The sequence below is a fragment of the Gymnodraco acuticeps genome, unplaced genomic scaffold (genome assembly GCF_902827175.1).
Source record: "Gymnodraco acuticeps unplaced genomic scaffold, fGymAcu1.1, whole genome shotgun sequence".
NCBI classification, from domain to species: Eukaryota; Metazoa; Chordata; class Actinopteri; order Perciformes; family Bathydraconidae; genus Gymnodraco; species Gymnodraco acuticeps.
In genome coordinates, this window is record NW_022990501.1 from 3,806,622 (window position 1) to 3,829,359 (window position 22,738).

The 22,738-nt window shown below is 40.7% G+C and overlaps 1 protein-coding gene across 15 annotated transcripts; it reads right to left on the reverse strand.

Moving 5' to 3' along the window:
* Positions 1-173: 173 nt before the first annotated feature.
* Positions 174-21,665, reverse strand: aifm1 (apoptosis inducing factor mitochondrion associated 1). 15 transcript variants are annotated; one of them, XM_034226619.1, is made up of 25 exons: positions 21,387-21,665; positions 17,323-17,453; positions 17,104-17,212; positions 16,921-16,944; positions 14,939-15,067; positions 13,616-13,684; positions 12,939-13,019; positions 10,996-11,067; positions 10,830-10,895; positions 9,767-9,838; positions 9,064-9,132; positions 8,907-8,963; positions 8,344-8,462; positions 8,110-8,240; positions 7,763-7,853; positions 7,508-7,592; positions 7,354-7,430; positions 6,580-6,688; positions 6,366-6,473; positions 6,180-6,268; positions 5,954-6,094; positions 4,999-5,141; positions 1,162-1,286; positions 887-1,074; positions 174-622 (listed from the first exon to the last, which is right to left on the reverse strand). In XM_034226619.1, exons 1-25 carry the CDS (start codon positions 21,472-21,474, stop codon positions 551-553), a joined length of 2,445 nt encoding a protein of 814 aa, XP_034082510.1. In that variant the 5' UTR covers positions 21,475-21,665; the 3' UTR covers positions 174-550. The 15 variants fall into 15 exon arrangements, with proteins under 15 accessions (XP_034082510.1, XP_034082512.1, XP_034082511.1 ...); XM_034226621.1 differs by having other exon boundaries at positions 9,064-9,129; positions 10,996-11,064; positions 13,616-13,687; XM_034226620.1 differs by having other exon boundaries at positions 10,996-11,064; positions 13,616-13,687.
* Between the last annotated feature and the right edge of the window lie 1,073 nt (positions 21,666-22,738).

Sequence of the window (22,738 nt, forward strand, 5' to 3'; positions counted from 1 at the left end):
TGTGCAATCACTATCGGTCACATGAATGACTGAAGTCAGTTTTCCAAACAGCTCGCGATGATGAAAATGCTCGAGGACAGATGAGCTCAAGCACACAGAGCGCAGAATGCCCTTCAACTGATCCGTCATCAGAGTTACTATCTGCGAGCAAAATAAGAATAATGGGATCGCTCCAATTTAAAAATAGCCTTTATTGCAGCTTCTCTGACGACGAGCTGCTCTGATCACACACAGAAACACAATATTCCACGCTCAGCATTTGTGCAAACTGGTATGACACTACTGGCACATCACATCTGGGGTTTTTTCTAAACACGAGCAAAGGTTTTGGGTGGAAAAGAAGACAATGATTTTTCCTGGATAGAAAAAGAAGCGCAAACGGGTGAAACACAGAAATTCCCATTTATGAAACACATTTCAGCGACATGACATCATTTACATGAACGCTGTTGTTTTTTCTTGTGTGATCGGTTGTGTCTTCAAGAGTGAGGCAATGCCTGCCAAAGTTCAGTTTTAACATGAAACGTTGCTTTCATAAGTGGCGGCCATCTTAATCGTCGTGGATGTTGAACAGTTTGGCAACTTCGTTCAGATCTGAGTGTTCCTCGCCGTCCTTGATGATCTACAAAAAGATTTACAGAACACAATCAGAATCAGAATTCCTTTGTTTGTCCCGCAAGGGGGAAATGTACATTATTACAACAGCAGAAGTTTAGTGCAGAAAAAGTGATACTGTACGTACACCATGGTAAAAAAAGAAGCAGTATATATATTTTTAAAAGGCGACTATAGACAAATTAGGTTGCTGATTTTGGCCGATTTGCTGAACCAAAACAAGATTTTGAATCCTTATAAGACACAAAGCATTTTTCTAACAGTGACGTACCTTCCTAGCGATGGGCATCCTGTTGAACACGTTCCACAGGATGATGCCCACCACCACCTTGTCCCTCAGGTAGAAGATGACTCCCTTTCCGTACTCGTCTTTGTGGGATCCAGAGGGAGCGGGCGTGGAGGAGGCCACTGGGCTGGTGGCTGTGTCTTCTGTCTCACTCTCTGACCGGATTCCAGTTCCTGTCATACATTAAATGGATAAACCTTAATCTTAGCATGGTTCCTCAAATTCAGTTTTTTTATATTTGATCAATACTTCTGAAATACCTGACAGCTCTGTGGCAGCTCTAGGCGTATCCTTGGCAGTGGCTTTGGCAAACACTCCTACTGTTGGTAGGCTGCTGTCAACGATCCCAATGGCCTCGTAGCCCACATCAGGCCCAAGGTCGCTCCTGAGAGAAAAGGACATTGGGAAACATATTGATGAAGACGTTAAATCAAAGATTTCAGATCAAGAAGCATTCTCCAAGTTGCAGTTTTTGTTTTTTTAAAAGGCTCCATAATCCAAAATATCCTCCCTTCATCATTTATCCTATTTGGTATTTGTCGGAAAGACTCACAATAAGCATATGTGATCTTAAGTTATGTCCGAGAACGATTTGTCGGGGGTTGCAGTGACTTTGTCCTCCAACAATGCAGAATCTACTGAAAGCTGTTTGGGTTTCAGTTTCATTTTGTATCTAGCTACACTCAGAAACGTCTCAATTTGTGAGTCTGACTGTAAACCGGTGCCCTCAGACGGCTGACTCATTCTGAGATGGAGCCACTAGGAGTTGACACATGAGTTAAACATGCTACTTTTTCTAAACAAATAAAAAATGATTGTGCAAACTTCTGTTAAAATAGTTCTGCTGAAGTTTATCGTCCACCGAAAGAAACGTTTAGATTTAAAACTGTCAAAACAGCTTCAACTGTTTGTTTGTCACACGAAATGTGAAATTGGTGATAACCCCCTCACCAACACCGCATAAATGATGTCCCTTAAAGAGCAACTTGCAGGTTAGAGACCCCAGTGAATACATGTGTAGGAAAATGATGCATACACTAGATTTTCTAAAAATATACTACAGTGACATCTGGCGTAGTTTTTGTAAGACATTTTTACTTCCGCATAAAAAAAGACCACCCGCGTGTGACATCACATGGGGGAGAGCGGCCGGTCTAACGTATTAATAAACATGGTTCACGATGCTAGTTTTGACACAGAAGAGGTTGAAAATGTATATTCGTATGCATATGACGGACCACAACCTTATAATGATGAGCCTGCTAGGCGTCCAAGAGACCAGGAGCAGCCAAGGATTAGAAGAAATAACGGCCATCGGCGAGAAATGGAGCTGTGGTGTGAGGAGAACCGGTGGAGAACAGAGCAGCTGTCTTGGTGAGTGACCGGCGTTAGCTACAGTTAATGTTAGCTAACGTCAGTCACATCACAACATTGTAAAGTTAGCAATCATATATCAGGCTATAACTAAAGTAGTATTGATAATATAGTAACGTTACTGGCAGGACTGTTGATACTGATCCATAACAGAAACTAATGCGCAAGTATCAGCCGTATCTCGCGTTACCTAATTTGAAAACACTACGTCTTACGGTGCTGTGTACCGGAGGGGAGAGAGAGAGAGAGGAGCGAAGGGGGGGAGAGAGAGGGGCGAAGGGGGGGGAGAGAGAGGGGCGAAGGGGGGGGAGAGAGAGGGGCGAAGGGGGGGGAGAGAGAGGAACGAATGGGGAGAGAGAGAGGGGCGAAGGGGGGAGAGAGATGTAATACGGTTTCCTGATAAACGTTTTGTTTGATAGGCTTCTGCTGTGGAGAGTATGTGCTGCAGGGGGGTGGATGCACCTCGCACCCAGGAAGGAACGAAGCTAGCTCGGTCCTTTTCCTGTTAGGGAAACTGATTGATTGATTGATTGATTGATTGATTGAAAAGTTTATTAACAGCTTGTATATTGGGTACAGTACAGTACAGCTCAAAACATACAATTGTTAAGGGGATGCAGACCAGAGAAAGACTTTCGTCTTGTTTACATCAGGGTCCCCCATTTCCAATTCATCATATCATTTAAGACATATAAGACATATTTGACATACAGATGGCTTATTTACAATTTACATACAGGTGGTTTTTTTACATACAGATTGCTTGTTTACAATTTTCATTTTAGATTTCGTTCTAATACATCCTAACCGGACATTTAAGACATACCAAGTCTACAGATATACAGTTAGTAACAGAGTCTAAAATGCGAGTATATACATAGATGGGGGGGGGGGAAGCTGTCCATTGAACGACAGGTTGAGATTTGTACCATTACCGGGGCCAGTTTTGCAATGCTCTCCCCCGAAGGTGCTCTTTAAGAGAGGTGGACTGTGGACTCGATGTCCTGACAGGCTGGAGTTTGTGCAACCTGCACAAACTCCAGCTCACCATGATTACAAATGGTGAAATGCAATGTAAAATTACTGAAAAAATACCAGCTCACTAAATCACAACCGCTCAAACCAACTACCAACTACTACCGCGGATTGGGCAGAGAAGGAGTCCGAGAAAGTCGTAATATGACGCGTTTGACGTATGACGTTTAAAAAAAGCAGTTTTTAGTAACAGAGCTCAAAACGGCTCCTTTCCCTCTGAATTCTTGCCCTTATGTCTCGTAAAACATATCAAATCCTGCATTAACTTTTTTTTTTTTTTTAAATTGTAATTTTCAGGCAAGGTTAAGCATAAATCTAGTAAAACCTGCAAGTTGCTCTTTAACAAATGACTTGCTGCGGTCATTCTGAGAGCCTGCACACTAAATCAATATTCAAACCTAAGGCTATTGAAACATTTTTGTAAACCTGTTTCAGTGCTGCTGTGCTAAGACTTATGCTAAAGGCTTCAACAGGGTTTCCAAACCTTCTTCATCAAATTCAAAGGCTTATTTCCCACAAATGTAAGGACCCAACACAGAAACTTTGTGACCTGGATCAAGTTTGATTAAGGGTACAACACAGATTTCAGAAGCTCACAGAGAACACATAAAGAGAGAGGTTTGAATGTGTAGGGCAGATGATGGGCTTTTTATGTTGTGCTAGGTTAGCAACAGAGACAGATAATGTACATAAGAACTTCAGTATGTTTTCTTGCGCCAAAATATTCATCCATATAAAAGGACAGTAAAGTTACAGAGTTTGTTATAATAGCTAGTTTAACCATTTAAAATGTATCTGAAATGTGTTGTATGTTCGTTTTCACATGTAGTACTTCACCGTCAATGTGTTTGATATTTAACGCAACGTTGGAGTCAATGGTGGTAAAAACTAAAACTCCCATGATCCCACACTTTTTGACCCAAACTCTGGGTCCCCTTAAAAAAGGCAGACAATTCAAAACTGCATTTAAATAAACAAACTGTGCACTGCTGCTGAATTAAAAAGGTGATGCGTGTGATACCCAGGAGGCATTTCAGCAGCCTCGTTCTGCAGACACATTTCACAGCCATTCAGAGGAACATCGACACATCATCTGACCACATCTGCTGGTGCACAAGTCACAACTATTTGACTCATGGTCCTGTGATTTATTTGGGACTGCAGGGAACCCATGATGTCAGCAGTGTGTCATATTTCACCAGCTGTTAAAAACATGCACTCATATCATTTATCCGTGTAGTGCGGGCCATATTCCACACTGTACTTCAAGTTTTGAGATCTCCCCGAATATCTGGTAGGTGTTTTTTAAGAAAGATGGTACATTTAAGAGGCTGAGTAAAGAAAAAAAAACCCTACTAATGTCCTCTAAAGGCGGTTTAAATATTTTAGAACTTAATGGTATTCAAGACTTGAAGGCAATCATGCATACATCTGACTTCTAAATGGATTTAATCTGAATCGTTTGTAGAATTGTACATGTTGCCACAGTGGCCGCATATGTATTCAATGGATGTGAACCCGTGCATTTAACAATTCAGACTGAACCACGCTTTCTCCCTCATTTCCATTTAGAGCTGCTCTCATGGCTTGCAGCTACAGCTCTCATATGCAAAATGCTTTGAATTTGTGACCCATGATAACCTTGTGTTAGCATTAGTAGCAGGACATGGGGAGTAGCCCTCACTCACCAGAACATGGACTGATGCCAGTATGGTTTGTTGGCTCCGGTCATGTTCTCCCCTGCGAGCCTCCCGCTCACCACGGCGTGATCATGGTGCTCCACCCGTCTGCGGCCCAGTCTGATGTCGTAGAAGCACGCAGCATCTCCCGCCTGAATCCAGAGACAAAGGATTTAGGAGATGGATTAAAATATCTAACTCTACTACAACAGAGGTGCATTGTTGCCCGAGTCTGCCTGAAGGGGAAACTGTGATAAAAGATACGACTGAAGAACTCCTATTTCGGGCACAGTGAATTTGGCTTTTCCTATGAATATTTAAAATCTTTGATATATTTAGTTTTTTTTCTTTCAACTCATTAAAAGTGTCTGATACAACAATCGCCGTGTTTCAATGATGTATTATTATTTATTTTAAATTGTATTTATTTAATATTTTTTCTTTTCAACTCATTACCAGTGGGGAAATAAATGTTTGTCCTATTCAAAAAGCACACGACAAATACCATTTCTCATAGTTGATCTAAATCAACAAATGTATAAAAATGAGTTTATCTGATCCCTATCATGCAAGATAATCACTTTAAATCAAGTTTTCAAGAAGTGTGCACAGAAGTCATTCAGTCAGCATGAATAAAGTCAATCTAATTGCACTGTCTATTAATGATAGAAGTATATTGCCACCATCTTTTATTTTCTCAAGAAGAGAAGAGGACTGTTGTAAAAAGGTTTTGGTTTCTTAACTGCTTGCGTCTTATCGATTAAAGAAGTATTTTTCAACTAAGACCCAAAAACTTGACAGAGAAGCCTGGATGTATCATTTAATCAACTAGGAAGTTTGTCCACTTATCACGAGTCTCAGTTTTTTTAAAGATAGGATATTGTTAAAATTGGAATGTGGGGTCACTTTCAGAAAGTCATAATCTTAATGACCACTACTGGAATACTTCTGATCATTAACTTACCACCCAAATGTTGGATCTAGCTTGCAGCTCTGCATTGACCCGGAAGCCTCCAAAGTCAGAGTCCACCTCCAGACCTGCTGACTTGGCAAGGTCCACATTGGGCTCCAGGCCAACAGCTGCCACGATGTGGTCCGTTTTCACCTGCATGGTGAAGCAAGAGATATCAGTAACTAATAAGTCACTTCCTGGATTTCTATGGTATTACCATGTGAAAACCTGGACATACCAATCGGCCATCCTTCAGCTGGATTTCTAACTGGTCATCTTTGGAGACCACAGATTTCACCAAAGCTTCTGAGATTATTTTCACACCCTCTAGAAAGGCAAAGGGAACAATATTTAGTAAAAGAAGAAATGAGTAGATTAGAATTGTTTAGGTTTTTCTCAGGGTGTTGGACAAAGGGACACGAACCGCTCTTGACTTTTTCTGTTGTCCAGTTGCTCAGATACTCAGGCAAGACTTTTCCCATGTTGCCTTTCTCAGGGTACATCTGTATCACCTCCAGGTCAAACTCTGATGCTACAGAAGGGACAAAGAGGATACGGTTGAGTAATCAAACAGAGAAACTGTTTAACTTCAGAAGTTATATAGGTCTGTCATTTGTCATCTCGTCCAGCCGTCTTACATCTCCTGCCGAGGGCACAGGCCAGCTCACTGCCCAGGAATCCACCTCCGATGATAGTGATGGATTTGACGTTTCGGGAGACCTTGTCAAGTTCTTTGAAGTCCTCGATCTGCAGAATACAGCAACACGTATTTAAAATATACATTTTTTACTGTGGTAGTGATATACCAAACAGTTACCAAGACAAAAACGTGGCCTTATACAAGTGTGTTAACTTATCTGTGTTAGGACTTAAAATAGTTCTAAAGATCAGCAAATAAACAGGAACAATTATTAAAACCAAAAATAATCAAATTGAATGATAATGAAACATTAGTCCAATGATAATGCAACCAAAACCAACAAAAGTAAAAATACATAGATACTTTAGACTGACAATTAGCCTACTGAAAGTAACAGCTTAAAGTAAATGTTTGACGTTAAGGGATAAAGGTTGATAGTGTTGGAGCCAACATGGGTAAGATGTTCCAGCAGATTAAATCATACTGCAATTATTGAACCATAAGAAATAGTGGGACAACTAATGACAATGTTGAACCAACTGCAGCCAATTAAGGTATTATATTAGCCGGGCAAGCATCTGCATTTCCTGCTGTTTTTACATTTTTATAAAGTTAAACAAAAAAAGTATTTTGAGGAATTCACAGAGTATTTCTCCTCAAGGTCTATCTTCACTTTAACTCCCACAACTAAAATGTGTCTGTGTTTCATTCAATTACGCAGACCTTCGGGGGCTGAAACTAAGTCATTGCCCCCTTGTGGCGACACACTGACCTTGCGGAACAACGTTGTCTTCTGCATCACCTCCTCTCCTGCTCTTTCAATGACCTGGAGATTTCTTGGCACACCACCTGAAGCAAAGAGTTCAAATGAGCTTGCACCAGGTTTAAACCACTCATGGTAATAAATGCATTTTGAAGAGGCTTACCAGTAGCAATCAGACACTTGTCGTATGAAATCTCAGTGTCATCGTCCAGTTTGATTTTGTTTCCTCTCACGTCCATGTGAACCACCTGAAATAGATGAAGACATTGTGGACAGAAATCGCAATACACTGAAAAGGTACATTTAAATGAATAACATAAATCCCATTGGTGTAAATACTGCTATGGTGTACTGTAAATGATCAAAACATCAGCATATCCTAGTTTCTGATTGTGGAAGGAAAACAAATAAAGCAAACCTTTCTGTTTGTGAGAATGGCCACTCCGCCATTTTCTGCACTACTCAATTCCTCTGCAGTGATGTAGAATGATGGTGGCTGGAAGAAGATACTGGCAAAGGAAACACAAAAGGTATAACCATCTTAGAACATATTTATATATAAAATGACAATACAAATGTACAGTGGGAAGTTAGTATACAGAGTTTAGTACTCCGAATGACCAAGGACGTCCACCTTGTTTTAGATGAAAGTGAAGAGATGTCCCAGTAAGACACAGATTGTAATGACCACTTATCACCGCAGAGAGACAGACTGTAAGGAAGGCACAGGGAAAGGAACGGAAAGAAAACCACACAGGAACACACCTCCTTTCCTTTCCATTCCACTGCTTGAAACGCAGTGTTTCCGTCACACTGGGGTCATCAGAGAACCACAGCTCTTTGGAAAGAGGGGGTCTCATGTATGGAGCGTCTGGCTCTTCAGTCACAATCAGCACCTGGTGGCAAGAATAAATGTAAAAAGCCAGATAGAGTACATGAGAAACAAAACAACAAATGTAATTGAGGAACAACAAGGTAAATGATGAACTGAATGCTGACCTTGGCACCGGGGTCTCTGGCTCGAATAGACCGGGCGGCAGCGAAGGAGGCGGTACCTCCTCCAATAAGGAGGTAGGGGGCGTGTGAGGGGACCTTGAGAGAGGCAGCTGCAGAGTCTCCTGGAGTGTGAATGAGAGAGAGAAACAGTCAGTCCATATTCTTAGATGCTCATCACTACACACAAATACACCTGAAAGGAGTAAATGGAAAAAGAAATTAAAGAAATGAATGTGAGTGAGATTAACCTTTATCATTACAAGTAGCAAAACAATGTGAGGAATACACGAACGAGCTGCAATGAGAAAGTTACAAATATAAAAAGAAGGGAAATTTAACAAAATGGGAAATAGTGTCACCGAAAGGGCACAGTGAAACAACCCTAACATGTTACTCATGTGTGTTAACCTTTATCATTACCCAAACAATTTATAAACACAAAAACAGGCAGGGAGAAGATCTGAAATGAATGCTAAAAACAATGAAAAGGAGGAAAGGTGTTTGAAATGAACAAAATGGGGAATAGTGTCAGTGTCTTCCCGCTCAGTCCTCCTCGCTGGTCTTACCGCTCTCTGCCACAGCTTCAGGCTGAGGCTCTGCTGCTGCTGCTGCTGCTGCAGGTTCTGTTAGTGTAACCGGAGCAACAACCGGTTAAGAGAAAACAAACCCTCACAGACGGTAAAAGTACTGGTTCCATGCAGAGGTCTGACGGAAGCTGCTTACCGCTCTCAACAGCTGCAGGGGGCTCTGTTAGCTCGGCTGGGGGGGGCTCACAGGGGGCGGAGGGTTCTGCTAGTATAGTGGCAGAGTTACATAATGACCTCTGATATGCACAAGAGATATTATCTACAATATGCATTCAATGGTAACAACAGATTACTATGGACCCTATTTTACCATGTTTTTGTTTTTAAGGGGACAATATATATTTTTTTTTAACTAGTCCGAATCGAGAATGCTGCAGCAGCTATATGAGCTGCAATGTAATCACTTGTGTCAAGAGTGTTGTTACATGCGTCTGACATAATTATGTAAAAGGACCCTTGAGATAAATAAATGTTTGTCATTGTGTCATGTGACTTGTAGCCGGAAAGACAGCAATGAAAAACTCCTCTGCAGGGTCCTTTCCATAAAGTTGTGAGACACTTATAAAAAGGAATATGAACTCTTCAGTGGCAAAAACAATCCATTTTACACATTAACTCTGTATTGCAGACAGCTTAATGGCTGCAATCTGCTAAATTGTTGTCCCCATTAGAAAAATAGGGTTGAAGTTGAAATAAACCCTTAGTTACTCTTTAACTGAGCTGTAGTGTTATCTACTGCACAGACTGGTGTCAAATGGGAAAGCAGAAGTGTAAATGGCAACTCGTCATTTTTTTAATAAATGAATTAGATCAGAGTGTCCTCTCATCTCATGTCTTACCCTCCTCCACTACAGGAGCAGCAGGGGGTTCAGCTGCCTCCTCTGGGGGGGCTTCTACCACTGGCTCTGCTGCTGTTAGGGCAATCAATAGTACGGGTTCAATTATTAAAAAGGGGAGGACCGTCGGGATACATGCACCTCCTCCGCTTCACCCTGGGAACATTAGGCAGAGCATGCACACTTATAACAAGTGGAAGCTGCCCGATGTGTGGGTGACCTCTACAGAGACGTACATCGAGAAGAGTAAGGAGTTATAACTTCTGTACGGTTTTTTTTCTCTGCTGTAAAGACTTTTTACCCCTGAGACAGAGCATTACAAAAACAATATGTTTAGAGGTAAAACACAATATCCACCTTAAAGGGCAACTTTCACTTATAAACAATATTATCACTTAAAGTTAGTTTGGAAACAGTCTTAAGAGGAAGGAATACATTCTAAATCACAAATATAACAAAGCCAACAGGAGCCAAGATATTTGTAATAAATACTGACAATTCTAACGACTATATCCCACAAAACCATTTCAGAACGAGGTGAGTATGCGTGAGTGTCAAAAGATCTACTGAAACTGAAAAGGGTTAAGGTTAGAGGATGTATCACTAAATACAAAGTCATACATGCACCAAGAGGGCACAGTCAAAGTTCATGCAATCAACTGCAGCTGCCTCCTGTATAAAACATCCTTAACAAATACTCATGTGTGTTAACCTTTATCATTACCAGTACCCGAACAGTGTAAACATAAAAGACACAGGCAGGGAGAAGATCTGTAATGAGGGATGAATACTAAAACAATACACAGGAGAGAAGGTGTTTGAAATTAACAAAATGGGAAATAGTGTCAGTGTCTGCACCGAGGTCGAGGTTCATGCAGCCTCCTGCATAAAACATCCTTAACATGTTACTCGTGTGTTCACCTTTATCATTATCCATGCAATGTAAAAACACAACACAGGCAGGGAGAAGAGCTGTAATGAGGGATAAATGCTAAAACAAGAAATAGGAGAGAAAGTCTTTGAAATGGGAAAAGCGCTTCCCGCTCCGTCCTCTCGTTGGTCTTACCGCTCTCTGCCACAGCTTCAGGCTGAGGCTCGGCGGGCTCTGCTGCTGCTGCTGCTGCTGTAGGTTCTGTTAGTGTAACCGGAGCAACAACCGGTTAAGAGAAAACAAACCCTCACAGGCGGTAAATGTACTGGTTCCATGCAGAGGTCAGACTGAGGCTGCTTACCGCTCTCCTCAACAGCTGCAGGGGGCTCTGTTAGCTCGGCTGGGGGGGGCTCAGAGGGGGCGAATGGTTCTGCTAGTATAGTGGCAGAGTTGCAGAATGACTGGTATGAATTACTGATAATATCGTTAGGACATCTTTACAGGGTAACTTGAATATTTTTTTAACATAGCCCCTATATTTTTTGTGTTTCAGTGACTAAGCTACGGTGGCCCTGAAGTGCAAGACACAACAGCATTTCAGAAAACGCCACAGCATTTCAGAAAACACCACAGCATTTCACATTGGACGGAAAGGGTATTCCTTTAGGGAGAACACTTCTTGTTTGTGATTGGACAGAGAGCCAGAGAAGCACTGCTGTGGTTGGTTGTTTTTGCTGCCAGTCAAGAAATGACGCTTCGTGATTGGTCAGCACCCGACAGCGAAATATGTCCCAACACATCAGCCGTTAGCACACACTCAGAGCTCACAGCTCCTCATATCTGTTCAGAAACTGGACACAAGTTAAACATGTACAAACCACAGACTGTCTATGTCATGGCGAATACAGTTGCTGCTTTATTTATGTCTGTATGACGTTGTTGTGAGTGTGGACGGAGCAGCAACAGGTTCGTTTAGCCTGATGGATCCGATTCCATTAAGAAAACACGCATTTTAAAAGCTTTTCGCATGCCGTCTTATCTGCAGACTTGTCAAAGCGTTAATTCATGGTTTTTACTAACCGTTATCAGTATGTAGTTACGATCGGCATCACTTTGAAACGTGTATTACAATTAAATCACGGTCAAATATGTTCATTTTGTTGTAGTTGGTATCTCCCATAGGATTTACATGGAGATACGCCCCGCCCCCTCTCCAGCGCCTCTTGTTTGAATGACAGGAGCAAACACAGCTGACAGCCGCGGTGAAACTCGAGCGATTAGAGCGATGCGAATATTGGGTGGTCTACCATAGTATTTACATGGAGATAAGCCCCTTAAAAACCATGAATTAATAAAGCATTCATTCTGTGTTTACTCCTGTTATTCAAACAAGACGCTGGAGAGGGGGCGGGCCGTATCTCCATGTAAATCCTATCGGAATCGGATCGATCAGGCTAAACTAACCTGTAGCTGCTCCGTCCACACTCACAACAACGTCATACATACATAAATAAAGCAGCGACTGTATTCACCATGACAGTCTGTGTTTTGTATATCTTTAACTGTTGTCCAGTTTCTGAACAGATATGAGGAGCTGTGAGCTCTGAGTGTGTGCTAACAGCTAACGGCTGATGTGTTGGGCCAATCACGAAGCCTCATTTCTTGACTGGCAGCAAAAACAACCAACCACAGCAGTGCTTCTATGGCTGGCTCTGTCCAATCACAAACAAGAAGTGTTCTCCCTAAGGAATACCCTTTCCATCCAATGTGAAATGCTGTGGTGTTTTCTGAAATGCTGTGGTGTCTTGCACTTCAGGGCCACCGTACTAAGCGGTATTGAGGAACAATGTTTTAAATTCGTCCAATATTGCGCAAGAAATGCTGCAGTTGCTAAATAACCTGCAAAGTCATTTCACAGGGCATTGTTTTTATATGTATATGAAAACATTTTGAAAACGACCCAACAGATAAAACCGCGGTGAGAATGTGAGTGAGAATTGGCGCAGAGTTCTGGTTTTCTTAAAGTTTGTTAACGTAAAGAAATATGTTTAAGTATATAGTTGCTTTCAACCATGTGAGAGAGTGTGAGATTTCAGTACGAGACTTCTCTAAACAAGACTAACAGACCAGATCAAGGGAAGGCTAAAGAAAATCGAGTTGTATTTCTCTGTAGGGTTATTTTCATTAAGATGAACTGCAGGGTGTTATCGTCTACAGACTCAGGTCAGATAGAAAAGCACTAAATGGCACCTTATTATCTTTCCAATACGATGAATGAAATCAGAGTATTGTCTCTTCTCTTACCCTCCTCCACTACAGGTGCAGCAGGGGGCTCTGCTGCCTCCTCTGGGGGGGCTTCTACCACTGGCTCTGCTGCTGATGGTTCTGGTAGTAAAGTGGCACAGTTACATAATGCAGGTAGCCGCGACTTGGTTATGATTGTTGTTGTCACCATGAATAAGAGTTTAGCTCCATGATGTATAGCCTGATAAAAGCATCTAAACACTAGCAAAATACTTCTACAATTAAGTATTTTTGGAAATAAACATTGTATGGCTAGGGACACGATGTGCAGTGTAGAACAGCACGATTAATATCAATACACTTTAAAGTGTACAGTGCTCTGTGAAGCAGCTTGGCGGGGCCCCATGGCTCTTCAAACTGTCACTCGTGTCCTTTACAGACTGCAATTTATTGACAGCAGTTCCCTATTGCTGCTGGTTGTTGTATACCAACAACACAAAGGGCTGCCCCTTTTTTCCTATATGTTTTTATGTTTAATAACTTAATTCCAAGAAACTTATGAAAAAGTTCTCTGGTAGGCAAAATATTTAAAGTGTTGCTTTTGCTTCATGGAGAAAATCTTTAGTTAACTCATCGATAGGTTGAGAAAATTGTTCGTGGACTAAGAATGTATCCATTATTCAAGATAGAATGAATAAATATATTAGATCACAGTATCTTTTGTCCTCATTTCTTACCCTCCTCAACTACAGGAGCAGCAGGGGGTTCTGCTGCCTCCTCTGGGGGGACTTCTACCACTGGCTCCTCTGCTGTTCATAAACGGGTTAAGATTAAATTGAGTTTATAAGATTATTAACGGGGAAGATCAACAAGATCCATGCGTTTCCTCCGATCCACCCTGGGAACAATATGCAGAGCATGCACACTTAGACAAGTGGAAGCTGCCCAATGTGTGGTTAACCTCTACAGAGCAAACGTTTAGCATAAGGGAGAATATGGAGTTCGTACATAAGAAGATGATGTCACTGCTCATTATAACTCAAGCATGTCTTACCACACAGACGTTCAGCAGTAGAATAACCTGTATTCTGTTTGAAGACTTACTGTTTCAATTAGAAGCCGCTGTGAGGACTTTATGCAATTAGGACACAGGATGTAAACATTTGAGGTAAGAGAAATAGTTAACCTCAAAGGGCAGCTTCCACTCATCAGCAAAAATATCACAACATATAACATCACAACCCCACAAGACAAAGTTTCACACGTTTTGACAGAAAACATCAGAGAGGAGGGTCGATTTCAAATCACAAATATATCAGAGCAAATTAGGAGCCAAGATATTTGTAACTCCAACGACTGTGTCCCACAAAAACAGAAATATTTACAGGTGAGAATGGAAGTCATAGGTGTGAGAGTACAAAGTTGTATTCAATCTGTAAAGGGTTAATATGAAGGTAAAAGTAAATTAAACCCAACAGGAAATACTGAACAGGCCACCTGCGTCACTAAATAGAAGGTGAATACAAAATTAACACATGCCACAAGAGGACACCGGCACAGTTCATGCAGTAAACAGAGACAATACTCACACAGACAATACACGTATCAAATATCTAGAGGGCCTCCTGTATAAAACACGTCATCACCAAGAAATGTGATTTGTAATATATTACTTTTGTGGGACAGTTATGAGCATGGTGTAAAGAGGAGCCCAAAGACAGGTGGGTCCTTCCGTGTCAACATATTTGTGGCTTTTTTGGTTATGTATAGAAACCCTCCTAACACATTCCACAAGTCTACATTTTTGGATCTTATGACCCAGGTGCGTTTTACAGCCTGCTTTTGTTGTGTTGCAGTAACATGGCTTTTCCAGCTGGGGGCAACATTTCTAACACCTCAGTTCTCTTTAAAGTATTCTATGTGCACAGAGTATAGCACACAATATTCCACATGCTTTAAAGTTTTCTATTCTCCTATTCGTTTTTGGTTCAAGTGCATTCTTTATACAGGAGGCCCATGTTCTGCATGCATGTCAGGATATAGAAAAGTATGCAGACAACCTGGGGGGGCTTCAGATGTTTCAGGGGGGGCTTCAGTTGTCTCAGTGGGGATCACTGCTTCAACGTCAGCGGCTGGAGGGCTCGGCTCTCCTGATGAAGGGGCTGCTTCAGGTTCTGGCTCAGGGACGGCTGACAGAGAAATTATCAGAATAACAAACATTACATACCATTTAGCTGACGCTTTTATCCAAAGCGACTTACAATAAGTGCGTTTGACCAACACGATACAAACTTGAAGAATTCTAGAATCATACAAGTACATCTGGGGGGTATACTACGAAGCAGGATTTTCGCTTAGCCGGCTAACTTCAGGGAAAACTCCGGGTTTCCGGTCCTACGAAGCTGGTTCTCTTTTTAGCAGGCTAGATCTCCATGGTAACTTATGCTGTGCGGCTAACCTGGTCGGGACCAGGTTAGGTTGCAGGCTAAGAGATCAACTCAGTGAAAGCTCCGCCTGCTGACCAATCAGAGCTCAGTGTGAGGAGTTTAAAGCGATCAAGTCATATTACAGGAGAAAGGAAATACAGAGAAGCTGCCGTCGCAGGAAAGACGGCTGGCGAAAATCACAGACTGTGTGAACGTGAACATTAATAGAATATCACCTCCATCTTCAGAGCAATCTGACTATTATAACATTAGCATTAAGAAAGCTTACTTAAATATCTGCCACAACATAAGTAACCGGATCAGAGTAACATTAAGTACAGTCCGCGGCATATCACATCATAATGTATCATATATTTCCTTATCTGAGTCTGCTGAGCCGTATCTGGCCGTGCAACACTCAGTGTCACATACTGTATGCATGAGTATTATTTTAAGCAACACATTAAGTTGACGAAACACTCGAGACAAATGTAATTAAAGTCAGATCGTGTTTTAGACGGGGCAGTGATATCATAAACCTGTTAATGTACGCATTCAAACACTTGTTCTGTTACCAGCTGTATTCACCTTGCAGGTGCAGCTCTGTGGCTTTGATCCTGGATAAAGTGTTTAAGTCATGGATGTTTAAAGTTTAACTTCTTCATATGTCTAATATTATAGTTGACTTTTCATTCAGGAAGTATGACGCTGTGCTGTCAGTATGCTTCTCCATGTCTGTGATTGGTTGAATGCTCCAGATACCACCCCTTTCATGTGAACGCGCACCTAACTAGATAGGACACGGCTGGCTTGAGCGATCCACTTGATAACACGGGTCGTATTACCGTTTAGCGAGAGCGTATGTTTTGGATTAGGCCAACCGGCTAACTCAAACACATCCAGGTTAGGTTGAACCAGCTTCGTAGTACAGGCCCCAGGTTTCATAGAGCTAAAACATTTCAAGTGCTACTCAACTGGCTTTAGATAAGCCAGTCCTTTATTAGTATATAAGTGCTTTGTTAGTAATTCTATCGCTCATTAGCTATGACATTATTAGTTAGATTAATTTTAAACACGATTACATTTGTGTTATGTGACATTAAGAGCAGGGTTTAAATGAAGTTGTTTACATTTTAAACCAGTTATTTACAGGGTACCCACAAACACACTGCGGAAGACACACATACAGGCAGCAGAAAGTAAAATACAAATATCTAAAGAATTTTCAGTCTTGCGGAAATCATGTTTATTCAACCCCTTTCAATATTTATCTTTAAAAAAGACATTCATTTTTGCCCCCCTTTAATTCAAAATAGGGCTTTCATGAACCAGCGCAAAACAGATTCAAATACAATTTCTTTAGTGGTCTCAATCGCTCCTTTTTACATTGAAATAGGAAATTACACCATGCAGTGCAGAGTCAGCTGATTTCAACTATACTCCCAACACCAAGTCACCTTTACAGGCATTGTTCGTAAGAATGTTGTCGCTTAAGCACAAGCTCTCTGTTCATTGTAGCAAATATAATAAGTTTTACTACCTATTAACAGAGTTGGAGTTTGATATAGCAATCTTAAAATAAACATCTACTCAGCAATTAAAGAGAAAACACTCACCTTCTGTCTCAGTGGCTTCCACAGCTACAGGAAAACAAAACAGGGAAATTCTTAATTGATCGTGACCAAACACACAGTGAAATGTCCAGGCTCGGGTAGGAATATATTTGGACTTGTTTAGGGAATTAAGTAAAAGGTCAATGTTTCATCATCACTTAAAATCAGTTAATATAAAATGCTCACCAGGAGGCTCTGTCTGGATGTAGGAGGCTTGTGTTTTATTTGGTCGGGAGGAGATTTCTTCAATACGTTCCTGATATCTTTGGCCATCTCCCTTGACAGTTCGGTATGTCTGAGATAAAAACAGAAAAGTTGTCAGCAACTAGCATTTGCGTCACTGACCTCCACTGATAATTCCACTGATTTTTAATGCATGTCCTGTGACAGACTAAACCAACTCACGTATACTCCACCCCCGACGCAGGCTGCTCCAACCAGAAGGACATACATCTGGTTTGCACGACCTCCCCCTGCAGGCCCACTGGACATGTGAGCCGCAGACACATATGCTGGTGTTCTGCCATTGTTTAATGCTGAAAACAAAAATGAGAAAAACAGACATTGAGATTGGTCAAAAGTAAACAGAGAGAGGTCAATCGTGGTTTCAGTACTTTACATCTCCATAGGAAGAGTTTTAAACCATGGCTCTACAATTATGATTACAATTCTTTTTGTCACATTTTCACTCTAAACTGACCTTTAAGTCTCTTACACACCAAACTGACACCAAAGAACACGTCCCGACAGAACGTCGGCTCACGCCTCCTGCGTCTTGGCTATGTGTCGCACTGGAACACACCGCAAAGACTTTAGCCGACGGCCAAGAAGCACGTACGAACTGCGCATGCATGAGTGGCAATAACTCTCCTTACCAGCAGACGGCAGTAGTGTGTATTCGTCATTCAAAAGAGGCAACAACCGGAAGACAGACTGCGTGATATAAACAAACAACAAATAGCGTGTGCGTTCCATTTTCACTCTACAGCGAGAAGCTCACGGGGCTTTCCCGAACCTGTGTCGAGAGCTGGAGTTAAATGAAATCTCAGATTTGCCTTCTTAAGGCGAGACATCCCAGGTGAATAGGGTAATTTTTTTTAACTTAAAGGTATCAGCTAGTAATTTCTCCAGTTAATTACTTACAATAAGGCAATTGTTTTTTGTATTACAAGTTTTCTGAAATAGCATGTTTAAATATGCAAATTACCCATTATCTCATTAAATATGCACATATTTTAACACATTTCAGGAATCGAAATCTGAACTTTGGATATAGCCAGGTTCAAAATTCTTGTTTCATTTTGTAGTCATATTAGTATCTAAGGCTTTTACAGAAGGGATATTGGATATCTCTTTTTATCACTCCATAAATCAGAAAATACTCTCAACAGCCCTAAAATATCCATTTTCGCCATGTTTTTAGGTATACAATGTTGTATAATTCAGGCTATGAATTATATATGAACAAACCCTACAGTAAAAGCCTTCATAATATTGATAGGAATATAACTGGAAGGTTTGGTGTATGTACGTGCTACTGAAGTTGAAATGTCGAACTCAGAGTAGGAGAAAAAACTTATTTTGAGAAAACGACCTTTAAAGATGGCAGTGAGGCGCTAGCTAAACCCTCCTGTTCTTTGGATGATAGCTTGCGCATCGACGCACTCCATGAAGGTATTTCATGTTCGGGTCATTTGTTTTTTGTATAATCTTGCTTCGTGCAAGTGACAATTGTTGTCGTCTTCTCTGTGAATGTTTTTTTCGCCGTTCTTTTGCCATTTTGAGATTTCAATTTCTAGCGGAAAGCTAACCAGGAAGTGTTTTAGCACACCACGTGACGCATCTGAACGAATCACGTTGTCAGAAATTGACACCAGCCAATGAGATTTCGTTTCTTGGTTTAAGACCCCTTTGTGCTTTCACGATTGGTTGCTGATACAAAGGAAACGACCATATTTGGATCTGATGAGATTGTGCAGGAGAGACACAGCTTTCCAACGATATCTCTGTTGACATGGTGCACACAGCGGTCGCGGTACTTTATGTTACGTTAGAATGCTAACTTTTGGTGAATTTAGGAGAAATCTACAGACGCAAATAGACAAACTATAGTAAAATAAACACTTAAATGTGTATTTTGTACGTTTTCCTTCCAAAAGCCTGAAAGAAAACATGTTATAGAATCAAAATAGCACAAAATCTCAAAATTGACCAGTACTTGAAAAACGATGTTTTTGCCTGCCGTGTCTCGCCTTAATTGTTTGTTTGGGTCCCTCACTTCCATTTCGCTCCTCATGCACTGATTCGCCAGCTCAACAGCCAATCAGAGTGATTTCTTTGGCCGACAGCCTACCAATTCAACATGTCGAATCGGCGGCCCGACATCTATCAAGGCCGAAAATCGTGTGTAAGGACTCAAAATAAAGGATGACTAAAAATGTGTGTTGTATTTTATTAAAACACATGCTTTGCTTCTATCTTTTTTTAGATTAGATTAGATTCAACTTTATTGTCCTAAAACAAAGACAACAAAATGTAGTTTACATCCAACCAGAGGTACACAATTCTGATATCTTGGAAGTGGAGTATAAGGTGAAAAACTAAAGCTGGTCTGTTCCCATAGAGACACTCTCCATTATTGTTTATGTTGATGAGGTGACGGCTATATGACTGACAATGACACTTGCTCAACTTAATTATTCAGTCAATAACATTATTAATAATAAGTATTTTGGAAATGCTCATAGTATAATCATGTCTCACTACAGGATCTTTGCTGACTGCAAGGTCATAATATATCTTAGTTTACATGTCAAGAGTAAGCGGGAAAATGTATGGTTAATAATCCTTGTGCTTTTGTTTAAGATGGATACAAAAAGGCAGACACAATTTCAGTTAAGTTTACAGGCTTGAATCCGCTTTTTGATCATCTATTTCATGAACTACTTTCCTCTTACAGTATATATACACCGGTAGGTGTCAAACTGAAAGCCTGTGGGCCCAATCTGCAAACGTTGATCAGGCTGAGGAAATCAATTAAAGTTCTGAATGTTAACGCATCTAGTGAAGAGTTGTTAAACTTGCATTAGAGAAATGATGTCAGGTGGCTGGAAGTAGGCCAGCCTAAGTGGCTTAATAGTAGGCCAACATTGATGATTCATATTTAGGCATGTGAAAAAGACTGCACGTGGATGATGCCAGACTGAAGTTTATTTTTCATATTTAGGGCACAACGGGACATGTGAACTATTGACTTATCATATTCAGGACTGAGACAGGTTATTTAGAGTTGGTTGAATGTTACTTTTTTGCAGTGGTGTAATGTAGTGACATTTATTTACTCAAGTTTTGTACGAAAGTAAACATTGTGGGTACTTGCACTTTACTTAAGTCTTTTTATTTTATGCTACTTTATACTTCTACTCTACTACAATTTGGAAGCCAATATTGTACCTTTTACTCAACTGCATTACATTTGACAGAATGAGTTACTAGTTGCTTTACAGATTCAGATTATTAGCAAATAAAGATATAAATAAACTATGCTATATAGTTGTAAGTTAAATATCCAGCAGCAATGTATAAAGTAATGAATAGCAGCACCACTTTCACCGGCTGTGATGAACAGATTGTAGCTAAAAAAAAAAGATATACAAATCCAGCAGTTTAATATATTACTCTGAAATGGGACATGACTCCAGGTGAAACTAAAGTCTGATTTAAGACTTGATTATATTTCACATCATTTAATCAAATGTGCAAAGTAACTAAAAACATTGAATAAATGTAGTGGAGTAAAAGTACACTAATTACCTCTGAACTGTAGTAGAATACAAAGTAGCAAAACAATTGAAACACTCAAGTAAAGTACAAGTCTCTCAAAATTGTCCTTCGCTACAGACTAGTACTTAGTTACTTTACACCACTGAAAACCGGCTATAATAGCTGCCTTCCTTCATCATTGAAGATGAAGCACACTGTTCTACACATTGTGCCAATTATTTCAGGGTCAAATAAACTGGACGATCACGTGATCAAAAACAAATTCGGCTTATGCAAGCATGGTTAAATATGACGGGCTACAAACTATGGCGTAGTATCTGTAAAAAGCATAATGCAAACCAGCAATGAATCAAAAATAATGCGACAATGACACGTTTATTTCTTATTCATTCACTGAGCACTGTTTTCTAGCAGGCTTAAGGTGACGGCTACAACTTTTGTAGCGCAATATGCTCTGAGCTAACCCAGTTATAAAAATGTCATTGACTCCTGAATGTTGCCATTCGCTCAGTTAACGTTAGCTTTGTGACAGCTAAACGAAGGTCAACATACAGAAACTAAGCTAAAAAATACCCCTTCTGGTTTAATATTCTGTCGTAGTGTGCAATATCATGCCACGCGAAATGAGTGTTTGCATTTCTCACAAGGACAAGTTTAGTGTACCTAACACTAGTTAGTTAACTTACCTGTTCTCCTCACATTCTGCCGGCAGAGCGTGGATGAAGCTCTAGCAAGTGGTGCAAGCTTTTTCCATACAGTTCTACATTTCAGCATTGTTGCTCAGCTCCGCCGTAACGGTCCCCAGATTACTAGCGGAGTTGTCGGACAGGAACACTAGACAGTTAGCACAAATTAAGTCCAACAGCCAGCACACACTGAGAGACCGACAACTAGCAGCACCGCGCCACACTCCAAGGCCAGAGACAGGTCATACGTTTCAGGGGAGTTATGGGTAATTGTGAAGACTCTTTGCAATGCAAGATAGGTCACCACCAGAAAAACTGAGTAGGACAACGGCTCTGGAAGAAAGATGGCGTCACCGGTTGTAAGTGAACGTGTGGAACATGAGTTCCGTAAATTATGTTTTAATAATATGTTTTGGTCTTTGTTATTGGGCTATGAAGAAACAGTGCAATTTTTTTAACAAGTTCTAGTAGTTAACAAGTCCTAGTAAACGTTTTTGTCTCTGTATGAATACCATTACACCAAGTCTCATATTTCGAGCTCTTTCTTTCAAGGCTCTCTGGTAACCTGGTTCTTCTTCTTGACATTTCTACGTATTACATTCAGCCGCAGTTCACTGCTGCCCTCTACAGTTCATTGATCAGAAGTTAACTGTGTTAACATGTACATTTTAACTGACAAGGAAAAAAAGACAAGGCTGATAAAAGCGAAGATTAAAGTGCCAAATAACACGAAGATATGACTTTTGGTATATTTTACTGAGTTTATTATTGAGCTTTCTTTGTTTTGACATGCCAAGAAACTAGAGATGCAAATAAGTTAAAAACTGCAATCTGGTAAAGTGCTTCAAATGGAGACATTTATGAATTTAAACTAAACACCGTCTCTCACACATAAAACACCTATGAAGGGTTGGGATCAGTGGCGGCGCCAGAGATTTTCTCTAGAGGGTGCTGTGGGGTAGCTTGACGTTTCATAGAGGGTGCTCAAACATTAAGGGTTTCCCATTAATGCACCAGCGCTACAGTTGAATGTTCTACTGCAACCCTCCCCACACGCACACACAGTGTACCCGCGACTGTTACAATGAAGGCTCGATAATCAGCTCACGGCATATAGGTGTAAGCAGGGGTAAAGTGCTATTTTCACAAGTGGGGGGGTGGACCTCACCTCCTCTAGTGGGGTCCGAGGGCATGCTTCCCCGGGAAGATTTTTAAAAAATATTTAAGTTAAAAGCATCAATCTGGTGCGCTTTGAGAGCAACATTAAGAGATCTATGGATACATCTCTCAACAACACCCATATGAAAGAGAACTGTAAACAGATTTTCTATTTCTTTATAGATATTTTACAA